The sequence below is a fragment of the Amblyraja radiata genome, chromosome 10 (genome assembly GCF_010909765.2).
Source record: "Amblyraja radiata isolate CabotCenter1 chromosome 10, sAmbRad1.1.pri, whole genome shotgun sequence".
NCBI classification, from domain to species: domain Eukaryota; kingdom Metazoa; phylum Chordata; class Chondrichthyes; order Rajiformes; family Rajidae; genus Amblyraja; species Amblyraja radiata.
In genome coordinates, this window is record NC_045965.1 from 30,173,494 (window position 1) to 30,194,555 (window position 21,062).

At 41.7% G+C, this 21,062-nt stretch overlaps 1 protein-coding gene across 1 annotated transcript in view; it reads left to right on the plus strand.

The window, feature by feature from the left end:
• Positions 1-248: 248 nt before the first annotated feature.
• Positions 249-21,062, plus strand: part of LOC116977730 (interleukin-23 receptor-like) — a 62,201-nt gene continuing 41,387 nt past the window's right edge. The window contains exons 1-7 of the mRNA XM_033028451.1: positions 249-354; positions 7,141-7,221; positions 8,144-8,437; positions 9,248-9,365; positions 11,464-11,633; positions 13,016-13,170; positions 15,901-16,054. Of these exons, the coding sequence (XP_032884342.1) occupies positions 7,161-7,221; positions 8,144-8,437; positions 9,248-9,365; positions 11,464-11,633; positions 13,016-13,170; positions 15,901-16,054 (952 nt within the window). The 5' untranslated portion in view covers positions 249-354; positions 7,141-7,160. The remainder of the gene's footprint in view (positions 355-7,140; positions 7,222-8,143; positions 8,438-9,247; positions 9,366-11,463; positions 11,634-13,015; positions 13,171-15,900; positions 16,055-21,062) is intronic.

A 21,062-nucleotide genomic window follows, 5' to 3' on the forward strand; every position in this document is an offset into this window, starting at 1 on the left:
GCGCCTAAAGCAGTTAAAATCATTGCGTTTGTTTTTTTTAATAAAGATAGGACTTTTGCACGTGTTGGAAATATGTTATCAAGTTTCAGCAAGTGCAAAGACCACATAATTCAGCAACCTAAAGGGGTTTTCCCAGTGACTCATGTGATCCAGTCAGTACTCAAACGGAAAATATTGTACTGCCCTGAAATTAGTGCCAGCCTAGATTCTCATTCGGCAGTTTCACCATCATCTGTGTGAAAATAACAGTTCTTTGTTAAACAGGCTGGCAGGTGCAAAGACTGCAGCAGAAAATGCGGAGCTGGAAGGTCTACATCAATCAGTAGAAAGAAAAGCACCTTCATGGGAAATAAGGTAAAGCAGACTGAATACTGGTTATTTTAATCCTACGATCAACGGAAATCAAAATGTATTTTTGTAAACTAAAATAGTATGTGACTTTTAAAGGGTTTTTGCTCTTGAGAGAAAGCTGCCTGGTGAATGAGAAAATTCATTCTTTAAATCCTCCATTCTGTATAAATTCAGACAAACTATTTGCATTGGCAGAGTAAAACCTCATGGCCTAACTTTAAAAACATCAGCAAAGAGACTGGGTAAGACGTTTTGTTCTTTTTACTGACATTGTTGGGGCCTATTTATGATAAATTCATTATTGGGTTGTGGAGATCACAGGGAAAACCAGAATTTATTGCCTATGCCTAACACCCTACCGTATATAGAAGTGAAAGCAGAAAGCATACGTTTTAAAATAGAAGTGGATTTTCTTTTTCCAAAAATGTACAATACTCATGAAATTTGCAAATGTATTAACTTCTCCACTCTTTCTTTGTTGTCCTGTGTCTGTCTTGTCTCCAAGTATTTGCCCCATGTGCTGTAGAACGGAGTAATATTACATTGAGTTTCACTATTCTTTCAGGAAAAGCCTGCTCTTCAAAACAAATTTCCTCCCAACTCATTTCAGCTCGTTTACTGAGGCTCAATTACCTTAAATTATATTTAAGATGCTGCCAGCGGTGGTAGTTGAAGCAGGTACATGAGTGGCATTTAAAGACTTTTGGATAGGCATATGTATATGCAGGGAGTGGAGGGAAATGAGAAGGATGAGAGGGGATCTTATTGAAACATATAAGATTATTAAAGGTTTGGACACGCTAGAGGCAGGAAACATGTTCCCGATGTTGGGGGAGTCCAGAACCAGGGGCCACAGTTTAAGAATAAAGGGTAGGCCATTTAGAACGGAGATGAGGAAACACATTTTCACACAGAGAGTTGTGAGTCTGTGGAATTGTTTGCCTCAGAGGGCAGTGGAGGCTGTTTCTCTGGATACTTTCAAGAGAGAGCTAGATAGGGCTCTTAAAGATAATGGAGTCAGGGGATATGGGGAGAATGCAGGAACGGGGTACTGATTGTGGATGATCAGCCATGATCACATTGAATGGTGGTGCTGGCTCGAGGGGCCAAATGGCCTACTCCTGCACCTATTGTCTATTGTCTATTGAATGTGCAGGTAGATAGATTATAGTCTTGGTATCATGTTTGGCATGGATGAATTGTTCTTGTGCTGTACTGTTCTATGTTCTATGTCTTAAGAGATCTTTAGACTGCTTACATGTGCAGCAGTAGGATGGCCTTATATTGCAGACTTTCCCCATTCTGTATTGGCAGTATCAAGCATCCACATGTCTTTCAGCACATAGTCATAAACCGTGGAATGTGCCAATCTGTAACATTTGGTTTTGGATACATCTTACAAAGAAAGTGTTAAAAATACTGAAGGAGTACAACAGCTGAAGGAATCTAAAACAAAAACTGAAAATGCTGAAAATACTGAGCAAGTCAGCATCAATAGAAAGGTCCTACTGAAGAGATCTCACTGGATAATTGTCGCTGTTAGCTAGACAAGAAACGGTTTTCCAAATTCAATAAAATCAGAAAAAATGCAAATCATTTCTGGTGATTTCTGAAATTTCATCCAGAGTAAAATACAGATAAATCTATTTATTTTGTACCTTTTGTGGCTAACAGTGCCAGCGTAGCACAGGTGAACAGTAAGTATTTTACTAATTATTCTCGCAAATTATGTGCCTCACCCTTAAAATAACATTTACCTGGCACCATCTTAATCATCTGAGTTAGATTACAAATGTGGTTCAAATGTAGCTGAACTCCTGAGAATTGATCTTTAAACTTATCTTCAAGCTCTTTTTGTACAGAGTCCATGAGCCTGCAAACAGAAAAATGCTTTGCCTTCCTCGTCCAATTGACATATAACATATATTCAATGTAGATATGTTAATCCACTGCATAATGGAAAATTGTATTACGTCGATCACCATTAGAGCAAAGTGTTTTGAGATCTTGGAAGCATATTTAAAAAAAATTCAGATCTCTATTTACAAATGCGTAGATAATGTAGCACATTGGAGAATAGTAGGGTCGCAAGTTTAATTTTCATCAAGGGTTATTGGTTGAGGGATGTTGGCAGAATGCATGAATATCATCTCCACTTTTAGTAAAAAATTCTAGTATCACAAATATAAAAGCAAATCACGGTTTCATCAGACACAGTCAACAGGTTGATCATCAACTTGAAGGTAGACACAAAATGCTGGAGTAACTCAGTGGGGCAGGCAGCATCTCTGGAGAGAAGGAATGGGTGACGTTTCGGGTCGAGCCCCTTCTTCAGACTTGGCAGATCATCAACATGACTGAATTAGAAGAAAGGAGCTCAATGTCACAGGAACTCTTGGTCACGGGAATGCCACTTTACCATACTATTTGATTATTGATGCCATCTATTTAGCTTTGTCGCCTTCAGATTCTACCTTCTTCCCTATTGTTAACATATGATCCCAGCCACCTGTGCACTGTGCCCCAAATATTGCCTCTTTTTCCACTTCACTAACTGCATAATCAAGGCAATGCTGTTCCCTTTGGGTGCTCATCCTTTCAGTTACAGTGGCATATTTTACTGAGTTCTGTGACAAACTTAATTTCACTAGGACTTTGAATAACAAAATAGCTTGCAGATTGCTGCCAATGATATTAGGTTGTTGTCAATTTTATCAGGTTGTTCTTTCTAATCTTACAGTAAAGAATAACATTACAATGTTGCAATTTAGACCAGGAATCTTAGCTATTTTATCTTGTGCCTCTGTTCCAGCATTAGCTTAAAAAAACAAAATGGCGTTGAAATACGGTTTAGTTTATAGAAATAATTTCATGGATATAATCTGCTTTTCATTATGGTACAGATATTGTAACTATTTCACTTTTAGAACTCACTGGATGTATTGTGACTATTTCCCTGAATTAATCAGTAAATTCTGTTTTTTTAAATCTGTTACTTCATCTCCATATTTATCATGCCCTGCTCCACAACATTTTCTTTAAATTATGCAAATGTATCCAATAGTCGATCAATAAGTTTCCTAGACGATCATGAATCAGAATCAAAAGCAGAAATTTCTACCTTGGAAGACAAAATCAATGTTTATAGGCACAGATCTGATGACCTGAGTGGCTATTTTCACATTATAAGAAAAAAACTGGGGGAAATATTATTTACAGAAGTCTTCTTATGATGTGAATTTTGAAAAGTATTACAGTGAATTACTTCATTCCAAAAGATGTTACAAAATGCAACTACCTGGTATTCTATCCAACACTTAATATTCCATTCTTCCATCTCTGTGACATTGCCCACCATTCGCTACCATATTTTCAACATCTCATAGCTTGACTTCTTTAATTCCTCTCTTGCTATTCTATACAACTGGTAACTGGTCCAAAGCTCAATGCAATATCCTCAGTTGGTTCTGTCTGCTACCCAGATCTGGTAACAAAGAAGACTTCCCATTCTTCTTGTGATATCTATTGCAAACACCACAACAATGAAATCATGCACCTTTGCCTCTCATTAGGACTCAATCGAATTATCTTTATTGATGTAGCAGTGCCATAATTTCTCTGGTGACTCTGGATATGGAGTTGGTTTGACGAAACAGAGGATGGTGGTGGAAGGGATTTTTTCAGACTGTAGGCCTGTAATGAATAGTGTGCCGCAGGGATCGGTGTTAGGCCCATTGTTGTTTGTGGTTTACATCAATGATTTGGATTAGAGTGCACAAGGCATAATTAGTACGTTTGCAAATTACACTAATGTGGGTGGTTTTGCAGATAGTGCAGATGGTTATCAAAAATTGCAGCAGGCTCTTGATCAGCTGAGCAAGTTAGCGGAGGAAGGGCTAATGGAGTTTAATGCAATAAGTTCAAGGTATTTCATTTTGGGAAGTCAAAACAGGTGAGGACCTTCACAGTGAACGATAAGGCCCTGGGAGTGTTACAGGGCAGAGAGATCTAGGAGTGCAGAGTGGTAAAGAAGGCTTTTGGTACATTGGCTTTCATCAGTCAGGGTACTGAGTAGAGAAGTTAGGACTTTATGTAACGTTGTACAAGATATTGATGAAGCAGCATTTGGTTTAGTGTGTTCAGTTTTGGTCACCCTGCTTTGGAAGGATGTCATTAAACTGAAAAGAGTGCACATAAGATTAATGAGAATATTGCCAGGACCTGAGAGACTGAGCTATAGGGAGAAGTTAGGCAGGGTAGGACTTTATTTCTTGGACGGCAGGAGGTTGAGGGGTGATATCATAGAGGAGTATGAAATCATGAGAGGAATGGATAGGGTGAATGCACAGTTTTTTACCCAGGGTATGGGATGGAAAAAACAGGTTTAAGGTGAGAGGGGCAACTGAGAGGCAACTTTTTCAACTCAGGGGAGGAGGTGAGTACATGGAATAAGCTGCCAAAAGAGATAGTTGAGGCAGCTGCTATAATAGCATTGAAAAGACACTTTGACAGGAATATGGGTATGAAAGGCTTAGAGAGATATGGGCCAAATGCGGGCAAATGGAACCAGCTTAGGTGGGGCATCTTGGTCGGCATGGACAGTTAGGTTGAAGAGCCTGTTTCTGTGCTTAAAGATTCTATGACTCCACCTTCCAGAAATGGTCTCCTTTGTTTTCACTAATCTTCACCAATAGAACTTGAACACTCCTGTCTCATATCTTAATTAAGATTTATTTATCAGTTTTACAACAGCAGATTTATTTTGGCCCTTTGCTCAACCATATCTATTACTTATAATGTGATTTGCCCCCCATTATACATTTCCCCTCCCCTTCCTGGGGGGAACGAGGCTCTCCATGATACTTTTCTCCTGCCTCCTCACTCATAATTGCCCAAAGTTGGAGTCTAGTTGTTTCAGTTCTACCTCCTTCAATATGGTGACATCCACATATATCAACTCACATTCAAACCTTGAAAAATTGTGAAGTTCAACATATCGGTCCCATTTGGGTTTGCAGAAATCAATATTTGTATAAATGTGTTTTTCCCTATTGTTCCTTTCTCAGGAATTTCAGTCAGATTAACCTCTATTAAATTCTAATATATGACCACCTCTCCTGCAACTTGTATATTATTTGGTCATATTTATATTACTACTATACAGTATTAATGACCTGTACTTCATTTGACTATCTTCTTTGAAGCAGTTTGTATCTGAAGCAATTTGAAGCAATTGACTCCCAATCTGAGTATAGATTAGTTCAGAGATATATTGTTTGAAACAGGCCCTTCGGCCCATCAAATCCATGCTGACCAATGATCCCCATACACTAACCACTATCCTACACACCAAGCCAATTTTTACCAAAGCCAATTAACCTACAAAACTGCACATCTTTGGAGTGTGGGAGAAAACCACACAGTCGAGGGGAGAATGGACATACTCCATACAGGCAATCCCCGTGAGCAGGATTGAATCCTGGTGACTGGTGCTGTAAGGCAGCAACTCTACTGCTGCGCCACCGTGCCACCCTGAGAACGCAGTGTCAGTTTGTTCACCCACTGTTTCATTTTAAATTATTTTTCACTTTGTAGTTTCCCACCTTTTTAAAATATCTGTTTATAGATATTTATGCTGGAGAAATTCAGAGGGTGAGGCAGCATCTATGGAGCGAAAAAATAGGTGACGTTTTCGTTCGAGACCCTTCGTCAGACTGATGTGGGGGGGGGAGAAAGGAAGAGGCGGAGACAGTGGGCTGTGGGAGAGCTGGGAAGGGGAGGATAAGGAGGGAGAAAGTAAGGACTACCTGAAATTGGAGAAGTCAATGTTCATACCGCTGGGGTGTAAACTACCCAAGTGAAATATGAGGTGCTGCTCCTCCAATTTGCGGTGGGACTCACTCTGGCCCGGGACAGAAAGGTTGGATTCAGAATGGGAGGGGGAGTTGAAGTGCTGAGCCACCGGGAGATCAAGTTGGTTATTGCAAACTGAGCGGAGGTGTTGGGCGAAGCGATCGCCAAGCCTACGCTTGTTCTCACCGATGTAGAGTAGTTGACACCTGGAACAGCGGATGCAACAGATGGGTTTGGAGGAGGTGCAGGTGAACCTCTGCCACACCTGAAAAGACTGCTTGGGTCCTTGGATGGAATCGAGGGGGGAGGTAAAGCGACAAGTGTAGCATTTCCTGCGGTTGCAAGGGAAAGTACCAGGGGAGGAGATGGTTTGGGTGGGAAGGGATGAATTGACCAGGGAGTTACGGAGGGAGCGGTCTCTGCGGAAAGCCGAAAGGGGAGGAGATGGGAAGATGTGGCCAGTAGTGGGAGGTGGCAAAAATGTCGAAGGATATATTCCTTTGTGTTTTCCCACATACCTGCATTGTGCTTCCAGTCTGCTCTGTTACATTTCAGATTCATGACATCTGCTGTTAATCATTTTTACTTTGGAACATAATCCAATATAGCATTTCTGTATTTCATACAACTTATAACAAAACCTCTTGCACACAGTTTCTTAACTGGTTCAATTTTGACACTAATCAGGATAATTTGTACTGTCACATTATTTAATTAATAATGGCATTGGAAGGAACACAATTAGAACTTCTGAAACTTGTTTATTAATACATTATGTATGTATTCGATATCATAAATTTGAAAAATCAAAACAATGAATCTACCTTAATTAAATGGCTGCTCCTAATTAAAAACAGCACAAACCATAGTTTGTAATAAAGTGGAAGTATTTTTTCCATTGTTACTAAGTTTGTGTAAAAAAAACTATTTTTACAGGAAGGTTTGATGGCTTCACCATGGGTCTAGCTAATTTAATAAAGAAGGTATCTGCAATGATGTTATGCATTACATCAAATGGTGAGTCTTATGTTTCTAGCTTGTGTTATATATTGAAATGTGAGTAAATAATAAACTAATATATAAACAATATCCAAAAACACTTCAAAGACAATAATACTGTAAAATGTATCGTTGTTTAATTCAGGAAAATGCAGTAACAATTTTTATTTAAATAGATCTCAGCCTGTACATGGTCCATATCTCTCTATTCCCTGCACTTCCATGAGCCTGTCCAAAAGCTTCTTAAATGCCACTATCATATCTGCCACCATCAGCAATTTGCTCCAGGCACCCGACCACTCTCTGCTTAAATACCTTGACCCGCACATCTCCATTAAACTTTCCCCCACCCACCTTTTAGCTATGCCCTCTAGTGTTGGACACTTCCACCCTGGGTAAAAGGTCATGTCAATCTATGCCTGTCAGAATTATAATAATTGATGTAGGTGTATGGAAAATAAAATGGGTTAGGGTGAGATTGGTGTAAAGAAACATGCTTATTGGTTGACATGGCCTCAGAGACTTGTTTCTGTGATGTCTCTCTCTATGAGACTTTAAGAGATGATTATTTTTCCATTTACCCTGTGAGGTGGAAAGATTACTCTCAAGTTGCTCTTCTTGTGGCAATCTTCTTGTGTAAAGAATTCCAAAGATTCACAATCTTTCAGGTGAAGACATTTCTCTTCATCTTCGTCCTGAAAGGCCACTCTATATTTTGACATGGTGACCACTGATTCCAGGCTCCCTCGCCAGAGAAAGCATCATCCTTGCTTCCACTCTACAGCCCCATAAAAATGTTGTATGTTTCAATCAGATCACCTTTCATTCTTCTCGTCTCTGGAGTTTATGTCCATAGATGCCAAATATGGGCAGCAGCCCCACACTGTAAACAATTCATGTTTCTGATGGATGATCTTCTCATCTGTTTTTTTCATTTTAGTTTCAGGTATTTCCCTTGTTCAATTTCCTGGTATAGTTGTGGTAAAACCAGCTCCAGTCTTCCTGGTGGGTTCAAACATTTCGATCACCTGTGTTTCCGGGAAACAACATTGCAGTATTGATGAATTTAAACTCGTTATTAATAAAGAGAAAGTACAAATGAAGCGCTTTAATAATACATCGGCTCATTACTGGATGAACAACGTTACGACCCACGACCTCATAATACACTGCTATGTTGAATGCGTTGATGGGACCAATATGCTAGTGTGTCGAGAAAACCTTCAATCTGGTTGTAAGTATTTGTTACAAAATTGCTATCACTTAACATGGTTACATGAAGATGTAAAAGATGTTTCCCCCTCTAAATTTCCTTTCCTTCCCTTCATATGTTCATGTTCATAAGTGATAGGAGCAGAATTAGGCCATTCGGCCCATCAAGTCTACTCTGCCATTCAATTATGGCTGATTTAACTCCTCCTCCCAACCCCATTCACCTGCCTTATTCCATAACCCCTGACACCCATACTAATCAAGAATCTATCTATCTCTGCCTTAGAAAATATCCGTCGACTTGGCCTCCACAGCCTTCTATCGCAATGAATTCCACAGATTCACCACCCTCGGACTAAAGAAATTCTTCCTCATCTCCATCCCAAAGGAATGTCCTTTTATACTGAGGTAATGACCTCTGGTCCTAGACTCCCACTCGTGGAAACAACCCCTCCACATCCACTCTATCCAAGCCTTCATGACATGCGCTATGTGGGGTAATGTTCATATTAATTCATATTAATGTATTAGTAATGGAACAGTACAGAAAAGTGTAGTGGTTTCATTTGTCCACTACCATTTTCACTGGCTTTGTCATATTACAATTAATTGTGTGTTGTGCACGAACTTCTGATTATAGCTTTTTGTTTAAAGCTGAGCAATCCTATCAAGGCTGTGGTAAATTCCTCAAGATAACCATTGTCAAAACTGTATTGTTTCAGAGTTGCCTCAGAAAACCATCCTGCTTCATTTATATTATAGAACTATCTGGATGCAAAATGCCAGAGCTCAAACTAAGCAAAAACCTTAATGCTGTGATTTACATTGTTAGATCCCCCAAGTCAGCCAAGTGATCTGAAGTGTGTATGGAGACACAACTACATGCAGTGCAGCTGGATAGCAGGGAAACAGACGTTTCTTGTGACAAAATACACCCTTCACATCCAAAGGTGAGTGAAAGCTTATGGTTTATGCATCTGAGAACTTGAATGTCAGCTGTGTGGCTTCACGGGAATATTGAATGTAGTATTGTAGAAACAAGACAGATGCTCGTTTACAAAAAAAGACACAAAGTGCTGGAGTAACTCGGCGTGTCAGGCAGCATCCCTGGGGATTATGGATAGGTGACATTTCAGGTCGGGACCCTTCTTCAGACTGATTGTAGCATTCTGAATACTGTAGTGGTAATTTGATCATGGTAGATTTTCTTACTCTATTAGGTTAATTTATTAATCTTTCTCTGGCATTTAATTGTTTCTTTTAAAACGGAACCTGTGGCCAGGACAATTCTAGCCACAAAACCCAGCTGTCATCGCATTTCAAGAGTAACTAATCAAGTGTTAACCTGTGAGTTCCTCTGGTAATTAACCTCAACTGCAGGCTTGCAAACTTGAAAGTGAAAGTCTCCAAATGGTAGCTTGGATTTTTTAATCGATCTGCAAGTAATATTGAGTGAACATTTACAACCAAGAAGTTGTAAATGTTCATGGGATCAGGGGATACTGTAGATTCACATGGGGAATGGCCGTGGCAGACAGCCTCTCCATTGTGCAGGTACAAATATCTGAGGCGGTGTACGGATTAAAAACAAGCAAATGTTGCATGGAATGATGTTGAGGAGCTTCGTGCAAAAGAAGGCAACTAAACTCTCTTCGTCAAAATAAAAACTGTTGAGATTAAGTCAAATGAAAATGTCAAAAACAATTTATGGATTTTTCTTATGAAACCAAAAATGGTCCATTGAGTAAAATTAGGGGGCATCATTTAAAAACTCCTGCATCAGTTCCTAATCAGTTCCTAATCAGTTCCTGCATCAGCACAGTGGCACAATGGTAAATCTGCTTCCTCATGGCACCAGAGACATAGGTTCGATCCTGACTACATGTGCTGTCTGTGCGGAGTTTGTACGTTTTATATATGGCCATTTGGATTCTCTCCGGAAACTCCAGTTTGCTCCCTCATTCTAAAGGTGTTCAGGTTTGTGGGTTAATTAGCTTCTATAAATTGCACCTTAGTGTGTAGGTTGCGAAAGTGAGATAACATGGAAATAGTGTACGGATGAACGATGGTCTTCAATACCTTCTATACCTTTTTCCAAATGGAGAGGGGAGAAGAAGGAGTGGCCAGGGTGCAACTCTTCCTTGATCATGCTGGTGGTCTTGCCGAGGCAGCGTGAGATGTAAATGGAGACAATGGAATGGAGCTTGGTTTGTGTAATGGTCTGGGCTCCATCCACATATCACTGCAATTTCTTGCAGTCTTGGATGCTGTAATGCATCCTGATAAAATGCGTTCTATGGCGCATCTGTAAAAGTTGGTGAGAGTTGTAGGGGACATGTCGAACTTCCTCAGCCTTCTTGAAAAAGTAGAGGCGTTGGTGTGCTTTCTCGGCTAGTGCTTCAATATGAGTGATCCAGGAGAAGTTTTCGGTGATATTTACTCCTATAAATTTGAACCTTTGAACCATCTGTACTTTGACACCATCAATGCAAACTGGGGTTTGTGTCCGCATTGCTTCCTGAAGTCGATCACTATCTCTTTTGTCTTGCTGACTCTGAGAGAAAGGTTGTTGTCTCGATACAAAGTCACGAGGATCTCAATCCCCTTCCTGTACTCCTTCTTGTCATTATTTGATATTCGGTCCACAATGATGTCGCCTGTGAATTTGTAAATTGAATTAGATTTGTACATGGCTACACAATCGTGGGTGACAAGGAGTAAAGAAGGGAGATGAGAGTACATCCTTGTGGAGCACAACCACATTGAATAATGATCGAAGCCAACATACAAAGACATATGACATATTAAATATCAACAGCTAACAAATTTTAAAGTAAGGATTGGGCTTCCTTTGATACCAATTGGAAGCCTTGCATCAGAAGCCCATTGTCATGATAATGCAGAACTAGAAAAAAAATTGAACTAACCCTTTGATATTTATGGATTCTTTTTATGCTGATTTTAAGAAAATTTGTGACCGTTTGGTTTCATGAAAGTGATTGAACAGCTGTTACTCGGCTTGAGATCTGTATTTATCTTGTATTACAGTGTGAAAACAGGTGAAGAACAGAGATTTTCAGCAGAATCCAGAGCCAGCATTGTCACTGTCCCAGGACATCATCTTCAAGAAGCCTTGAAATACAAGGTTTGGGTGGAAGCTCTGAATGCATTAGGAAATGCAACATCCAAGGATTTAGCCTTTGAGCTCAATGATATAGGTACAGCATTATAATCTATACAGTTGTAAATGTATCTGACTCTCATTTCTGGGCTTGAACTACTCGTTCAGTAGTTTTACATTTAAGTAAACTGCTACTGAGCCACCTAATTAGAAATGTGCCATTTTCTCATCAATCTGTTACACAACTCTACTGATGGTAAACACATTTTGTGAATGTTAGGTGTGGACAAGATTAGAGTGAATCACAACACTGAACAAAACAAGCGGCTTAAACATTATGGTGATCCCAACTCATTCTTGCTGTCACTTTTGCACATAAAATGTTCAATTTAGTTGAGGATGTATATAGGTCATAAGGTCATAAAGAATAGGAGTAGAATGAGGCCATTCAGTCTATCGCCTACTCCACCATTCAATCATGGCTGCCTCCTAACCCCTCCTAACCACTTTCTCCTGCCTTCTCCCCATAATCTCCAACACTCAATACATACAGTTCTGGTCCAACGTGAAGGCATCCATGATGTTTCTTCACCCTAGAGAGGCTATCAGCAGGGGAAAGTGAGGCCAGGTTGTGACCCTGTACATCAGGAGCTGCTCTGGGGACATCTGAAGAAACAACACATTTTGCCAAATGACGGTCAGTGGATCAACGAGGAAACTAAGAGTCAAGCTTGACTTCCTGGTCACGAGCCAAGTGTTGCTTTTCTAAAAAAAACATTTATTTGAATATGCTGCCTTACAGCATATCAAGACATTTCCAAGCCAGTGTCACCCTGATACAAACACCCATGTCAACACTTGTTTCCTGCTGTAACTAAATGTGCACCCAGTGGTATGGGAATCAGTTAAGTCTCTCCATTTCAAAGAACTCCCTCTCACTCCACAGATGTTAGTGTGGTCAAGGAAAGAGCGTTCACTTCGCGGCCCTGTTTCCACCAATCTTTCCACCACCACACACAAGAAGAACAAGAAGCGCGAGACAGACACCATTGTGTGCGGATGTCGAGAAGTGTGTTCAGCTCTGGCTGAACAACTTCTAATCTTGTGTGTGGACTCGACAAGAAGAGAGATGTTGGTCAGAATTACTGATAGAAGTTGTTCATGGGTGTATCTAGATGTAATTTTGCCTAAAATCAGCCTAATTTTGGGGCCTAATCCAATCATGCACAAACTTCATGGAGATTAGTGCAAACAGCTGTAAACATATCCGATGTAAAACTCTGAAATGTGCCTGAAGCACTGCCATCACTTTGGCAGCAGACTAAAAACCCTGAAGCATTGTTCATATGGATTTCTGCCCTGGTAACTAATCCAAAATAAATTTCCCAAGACCTTCTTCTATCGGGGAGGGGAGGAAGATGGGAAAATTATTCATCTAATTTTAATGCTAATTTGTAACAATGTCTTCTGTTCAAATAGCGATGCCTGACACTCCGAAAATCATAAAAGTTGAATTTATAAACAATTCTGCATCCAAGACCATTATTCATTGGAAAAATTCAACACCAAGTGCAAAGTATGATTTTGAAGCAAAATATAAAATAAAATCTGATCCAGAAGTCAACTGGACTCTGGTAAGTTCCAGGTTTGCTGCAGAGGTAATGTTTACTGTGCTTGTATTATTCCTCTTTGTCTTTCCAGACCTCCATGGCCACTCTTTGTACCAAGAGCCATATCTGAACTCAGATAAGAAGCTTCAGACAAACTTCCTCTGCCATCTTTCTTGCACGGATGTATGTCAGACCTCTTGCAAAGTTTGGCTGAAAAATGAAGTAACTGCTGCCTTGCTGTACTGAACACAATGTTACAAAGAAACAGCAAAATACTCTTGACAATCGAACTTGAAATAAGAGTAGACGAAGTATATCTGAGCTGTTGAGTATTTCCGGCACTTTTTGTTATACAGTGGTTCAACACTAAGGAAATATCCACAGACACCAATAGGAGAACACAAATTAATATCAATGAATACCAAAAAAATGTGTTCTTTGCAAAAGAGAAGTAATGGGTGCACCAGAAGCAAAGGATTGTTGGGAATACAGAAATGATTCACTTCATTGCGTTTCACTGGACAATGGGGATGCTGGCAAAGTGCTTTCAGGATTGTTTTAGGGGCCTGTCCCACTTGGGCGACATTTTCGGCGACAGCCTGGAAAGAGGTTGTCGCGTTGTGGTCTGGGCGTGATGCGCGGTGACGCATATAGTGACGCGCGGTGACGTGCAGGTGACACGTAGGTGATGTTCCGTCATTTTGGAATGTTCAAAATCCAGGGGCGACGTCACCCTGTGGGTGACGCCCGGTTAGGGTTAGGGTTGGGGTTTTAACATTAATATATTAAAATTAATACAATAAAATCAATTGTGTCAATTAAAAGATGTCTGAGTCGTTCAGTTTTATTTATAGACATTTTGGTCCGCTTCCGTCTCTATAACTTTTCACGGGGATGGATTCAGTGAGTGTAGACTGAACTTCCCTCTCCCCTCCAATCCCCTCCTGCCCACATCCCTCCTTCTCCAATCCCCGCATACCCTTCCCCCTACCCTCTCCCCCTCTTTCCCTTCCCCCCTCTTCCTCCCTTCTTCCCGCACCACTCTTCTCCTCCTTCTCCACTCCCCCCCCCCTCCCCTCACATCCCCTTCTCCCCCTCTCCCTCCCTTCTCCCATTCTCCAACCCCCCCCCCCCCCCCCCTCACTTTCCCCCGATGCCCCCCATTTGTGGACCCAGCCTGTGACAGCTAGATCCCACTAATAGTACTACACAAAGGCCACATCATCTGTTTTAGTAACATTGACTATGGGATAAATGCAGACTTTGGGAACAACACCGCTGCCTCTGGGGGTTTGGAGAGACCATTGGAAGAGAGATCTGCCTCTGGGACATCTCGTGGCCAACAGTTTAGTTCCCATGAGGAGCAGGCAGAACATTGGGGGTTTGAGTCCAACACCTGGGACCCATGTGTCACATTTAGTTCAGAGATACAGTGCCCTTCGGCCCACCGAGTCTGCACCGATCAGTGATCCCCTGCACACTATCACACACATGCTAGGGACAATTTATACTTATACCAAGCCTATCAACCTCAAGTTAGGGTTAGGGCTAGGGTTAGGGCTGGGGTTAGGGCTAGGGTTAGGGCTAGGGCTAGGGCTAGGGTTAGGGTTAGGGTTAGGGTTTAGGTTTCCTCCCGCACTCCAAAGGCGCACAGGTTTATATAAATTGTCCCTATTGTGTGTGGGATAGTGTGCGGGGGATCGCTGGTCGCAGGCTGGGTCCACAAATGGGGGGACGTCGGGGAAAGTGGGGGTTGGAGAATGGGAGAAGGGAGGGAGAGGGGAGGAAGGGGATGTGGTGGAGGGGGGGAGTGGAGAAGGGGGAGAAGAGTGGAGCAGGGAGAAGGAAGGAAGAGGGGGGAAGGGAAGAAGGGGGGGAGAGGGGAAGAGAGAAGGGTTGGGGGAAGTGGAGAAGGAGGGATGGGGCGGGAGGGGTGAAGAGGGGGGTGGAGGTGAGAGGGGGGGTTCAGTCTACACTCACTGAATCCATCCCTGTGAAAAGTTATAGAGCCATTGATTGGATCTGGAAGCGACCAATACATCTATAAATAAAACTGAATGACTCAGACATCTTTTCATTTGCACAATTGATTTTATTGTATTAGTTTTAATATATTAATGTTTAAAATTCATGCATTGAAGAAAGAATATTTTACAGCCCATCTGTGGTCCCTAACCGATACCAGGCGTCACCCGCATGACAGCAAACGTCAGCGTGAATGTCGTGCAACTTGACGGTTTAACTGTTGGCAGATCAATTTCCTCCATGACACACTGGTCAACCTGAGGAATGCCTTCAGCAACAGACTGGATCCACCTAGATGTAGGACAGAACGCCACAGGAGATCCTTCTTCCCTGTGGCTATCAAACTGTCCAACTCCACTCCCTCCTGTCGTGGATAGACTGAGTGACTCCCCTCCACTCCCCCCCCCCCCCCCCCCCCCCCCCAATCTTTGCACATCCCCAATCCTTTACACTCGTCACTTTAGTTTCATGTTTTGTGTATATTGGGGTTTTTTTTACTTTGGGCAGATCAATTTCCCTCCTGAAATAAATAAAGTTCTATCGTATCGTATCACAATGCACCTTTGAACAGATAACTATATTATATGCATCTGCACTTTGCTAACCAAGATGCAAGATTGAATTATGTGGCAAATGCTGTGGTATAAACTGTATACTTATTAATATCTTAAAATTAAAATGTGTAACAACGGATGGAATCAAATATGTTTTTTCTGTCACCAATTTTAGGTAGCTAAAAATGATATAATTGGGCATTTATGCTATCTCAACCACTGTGAGCCCTCCAGGGAATATGAGTTTCAGATCCGCCGCAAATATGTTCAAGGCAGTAAGCAGTGGAGTGAATGGAGCAGCTCATTTATCACCATATCCCCTGAGGCAGGTGAGTGAAATCCTGGAATGCATTTAGTGGTAAGATAATAGAAATACACATTTACACAGCTGTGTCGTTTTAAATATGAACAGAACATTTGATCCTTGCGCAAATTTGTTGCTCCAAGATGTGTGTGCTCTTGTTGCAAATGCTGGTTTAGAGCAAAAAATAGACACAAAATACTGATAGGAGAGGATGGGGAGATCAGATGTGGTCAGCAAATTTAATATTGTACACATATTGAATGGCGGTGCTGGCACGAAGGGCAGAATGGCCTACTCTGGCAATGGAGTCTTAATGGAATTTTAAAAATGTATTAATTCCATTTTTTTTCTAATTTCATCTTCCTGTGAAAAACAAATCTCTTCCTCTAAGCCTTCCAATTTTCCCATATGGGCTAAGCTTTGAAGGATTCTGGCAACATTTATGGGTTCACATCCTTATGGTACAACCAGGTAGCTGTGTTATTCTACTTTGAGCCATTATACCTCATGGTCTCCCATCCCTTTACCATTATTCAAAAATGCTTGGTAATGAATGTGTGTGTACGTCCATACACACACCTCCTGGGCTTGCTGTTCTCCACCTCCCATTTTCACAACATTTTCAAGAAATTAAGAACTATTTTGGGTATAGTTACAATATTATACCATTACCAAACTTGATAATATTTGTTGGTCCAGGTGTCAGAGGTCATGGGGAGAAGGCAGGAGCCTGAACGGGGGGGGGGGGGGAGGGTGCGGGCAGGGTGTGTGGGGGAGAGGGGTGTGTGGGCAGGGAGGAGGGGGGAAGGGGAGGGGGGAAGGGGAGGGGGGGATGGGGCAGGGGGGCTTGTGGGAGGGAGGGGTGTGGCGTGGGAGGGGGGAAGGGGAGGGGGGGTAGGGGGTGAGCTCGGAGAAAATACGGTGAAGAGCCATGGGGGAGAGGGGGGCATCACAGGGGTGGGGGGGGGGGGAGCCAGCGAGTGGGACCAGAAGGGTAGTGGCTGAATTGGCGGTGCGATGGGGACTCACAGCAGGCGCTGGTCGTTCTCCTCCACCGGAATCAGAGTTCCTACTTTCAGTTTGGCGACATCAGCGACATCTCCAACGCTGGGCTGGGTCTCTGAGTCTGGGCTGGGCTGGGCTGGGTCTCCCACTCTGAGCTGGGCTGGGCCGGGTCGGGTCTCCCATGCTGGGTCAGGTTGAATCGGGTATCCGAGGCTGGGCTGCTTGAGGCTGGGCTGCTTGGGGCTGGGCTGCTTGAGGCTGGGCTGCTTGGGGCTGGGCTGCTTGAAGCTGAGCTGCTTCGGGTCCCTCCGAAAATTGTGTTCGGTTGGAAACCTCCGCCGGCCATCCTCAGCTCCAGTAAAGACGCGATGGCACAGGAAGGGGCGGACCTTCCCAGGGACTGACAGCGGAAGAGACTAATCCACGCGGCGCTGACTGGCAAGAGAAGAGATCGATCTGCAAACGCGCGGTTTTCAAGATTTTTAAACCTCGCTAACTTTTATGACATTCAACCAATCGGAATGAAACTTGGTGCACTCGCAGCACAGGAGAACGGTGAGTGAACTGGCAAAAAATCATAGCGCTATCACGAACTGTTTTTGCGCAAATAGAAAAACCGCCAAACCAGAAGATAACAAGATCAGTTTTAGTTATGTACTAGACCAAGTGCACTCCCCCAACGCAGCCGTTCCCTACCCATAGCCCCCACGGGAGACGTGGTCCTCCAACTCAAGCGGCTCAGGAATGAGCAGTGCGGCTGGTTTTAAATGGCGTCTTTGAGGCGAGATGCGGGCGCCAGCAGCCGTTATGGTCGCTGGCCAGCAGGAGGCGACAAAATGAGTGAGTGGGGGGGAAGAAGGATTTAATGAAAAATGTGGACATAAAGATAACGAAATCTAATGAGGAGTGGATAGTTGGAATGAAAAGTGAAATGTCTACCGAAATGGCAGCTTCTATGGGTGAGAAGCCAGTTTATTTTTGAAATATTGGGGGGGGGGGGGGGGGGGGGGGGGGGAGAAGGATTTGATTAAAAAGGTGTACTTAAACACGACGAAATGTAATGAGGTGTGGATACTTAGAAAGAAAAGTGAAATCTCTACCGAAATGGAAAAGAACTCGGCGATTGTGCGTCTGGATTCGGCGTGGCAAGGAATCAAAGGAAGAAATGCAGCCGGCAGCCGTACATGTAAATGGATCCATTCCGATTGGACATCTGCGAGCATCGGCCATTCCGATTGGACATCTGCGAGTATTGGGCATTGTGACATCACACGATGGAACGAATCGAAAGGCAGAAAGGCAGCCGGACGGCAGGCGGCAGCCACAGAGTTTTATATAATAATAGATAGATTGTGTAGTTGTGCAATTAATAAATTCTGTTTCTTTTTTTTTTTCTTTTTTTTTAATTTAATTTTTATTAGAAGTACAATAAGTTGCAGTAATACACACCACATATATCTCATTACATTTGTTGTACCCCTTCATTTTTTTAACTTTAAAAAAGACAGAAATAAAAGAAGTAAGGAAAGTGAGAAAGAGTCGTGAAGGTGCAGGAAAGTGTTGGGAAAAGAAAGACCATTAGAAAAGGAGTTAGAGAAGAAAGTTAAGAAATAGACCTTAGAAAAGAAAGAAAGAAAGAAAGAATAACAATCGCTCTATTATTTTTTTTAAACTCCGCAAAAAGGGATATACCAACCGTATTTTTCACCCCCCGTTACCGGATCCTGGCACCATTTATTTTTTAAATTACTATTGCACCTTATGCTTGTAATAAGTCCATAAATGCAGACCACGTCTTTTGGAAGTGGTCTGCTTTGCCTGCTAGGAGGAGTCTCATCTCTTCCAGATGTAATGTTTCGAACTTGTTTGAAATCCACATTTTTATTGTTGGTATAGGAGCGTTTTTTTAGAATTTGAGTATAAGCTTTTTTCCCATTATTAGCCCGTAATTAAGTAAATTCATTTGAAACATGTTTAGTTCAGGGCTACCTTCCGTTATTCCAAAAATAATCCATTCTGCTTTTGGTATGAGTTTTATTTTAAATAGTTTTGTGAAGATTTCAAATATTTCGTTCCAGAATTTTTGGATTTTTATACAAAAAACAAAAGAGTGCACTATGGTAGCTTCATGAGACTTACATTTATCACAAATGGGTGAGACGTTAGGGAAAAGTTTATTTATTTTGGTTTTTGAATAGTATAGTCTATGTAATGTTTTGAATTGAATTAGTGTATGTCGTACGTTGATCGAGCATTTATGCACATATAGTAAGTGTTTATCCCAGCTCTCTTTTTAAATTTTTATAGCTAGTTCTTGTTCCCAGTCTCTTCTAATACCATCAGTTGTAGGTATTTCTATATTTAAAATAGTGTTGTATAAGTATGATATTAGGTTTGCTAATTCGGCCTTTGTCTTCATTGCTTCGTCCAGTAAGTCTGGAGGCATGTTATGATAGTCTTTTGTGTATTTTTTCAGATAGTCACACAATTGAAGATATTTAAAATATTGATTATTTCTCAAATTATATTTCAGTTGTAATTGTTGAAATGATAATAATTTTCCGAATTCATACAAGTCTCCGAGCGTTTTGATTCCTATTCTTTCCCATTGTGTAAATGATTTATCTATAGTAGAAGGTTTAAACGACGGATTATTGACTATTGGCATTAAAAGAGATAGATTTCTTAATTTTAGATTCTGTTTTATTTGTTTCCAAGTTCTAATTGTGCTATGTATAATTGGATTTCTATTGTAATTTTTGTTATTCAGATTCATTGGTGAGAGGAGAGTCGCTCCTATATCACATGGAGAGCAGTCCTCTCTCTCCATTACAATCCAGTCCACCTGCTGGGCAGAATTGTCCAGCAGGTGAATCATATTTTTAATATTTACTGCCCAATTATAGTACATAAAGTTAGGGAGCGCTAGACCACCCAGCTCTTTGGGTTTACTAAGGTGTGTTCTTTGTATTCTGTGGGATTTATAGTCCCATATAAAATTTGTAATGTCTGAGTCCAGTTTTTTGAAAAACTTTTTTGGAAGATATATAGGTATTGATTGAAATAGATATAGGATTTGTGATAGAACGATCATTTTTATAGCATTTATTCGACCTATTAAAGACATCGGGAGCATTTTCCAGAATTTGATTAGACTATTTCGTTTCTTAAGTAAGGGACTATAATTAGCATTAAACATAGCATGATAGTTTCTAGTAATTTCAATTCCCAAATATTTAAATTTTTCTGTGGCTATTTTAAAGGGGAATTTTAAGAGATGTGTTGAGTCTTTCGGTTTTATCGACATAATTTCACTTTTGTTCCAGTTTATTCTGTATCCTGAGAAAGATCCAAAGTCCTCAATTAGACTTAGTATGTTTGGTATACTAATTGGGGGTTTTGTGATGTACAGTAGTACATCGTCTGCATATAAAGATATTATGTTATTTGAATATTTTGTATTATAACCGTAAATATCCGGGTGTGTTCGGATTATTTCAGCTAAAGGTTCAATTACCAGAGCAAATAACAGCAGTGATAATGAACATCCTTGTCTATTGCCCCTTGATAATTGGAATTTCGTAGATAGTATATTATTAGTTAATATTCTAGCCGTAGGTTTGTTATATAATAATTTTATCCACGCTGGTCGTTTTCCTCCACCGGAATCAGAGTCTCTACTTTCAGTTTGGCGACATCAGCGACATCTCCAACGCTGGGCTGGGTCTCTGAGTCTGGGCTGGGCTGGGCTGGGCTGGGTCTCCAACTCAGGGCTGGGCTGGGCTTGGTCTCTGACTCTGGGCTGGGCTGGACTGGGTCTCCCACGCTGAGCTGGGCTGGGCCGGGTCGGGTCTCCCACGCTGGGTGAGGCTGGGTCGGGTTGAATCGGGTATCCGATGCTGGGCTGCTTGAGGCTGGGCTGCTTGGGGCTGGGCTGCTTGGGGCTGGGTTGCTTGGGGCTGGACTGCTTGGGGCTGGGCTGCTTGAGGCTGAGCTGCTTCGGGTCCCTCCGAAAATTGTGTTCGGTT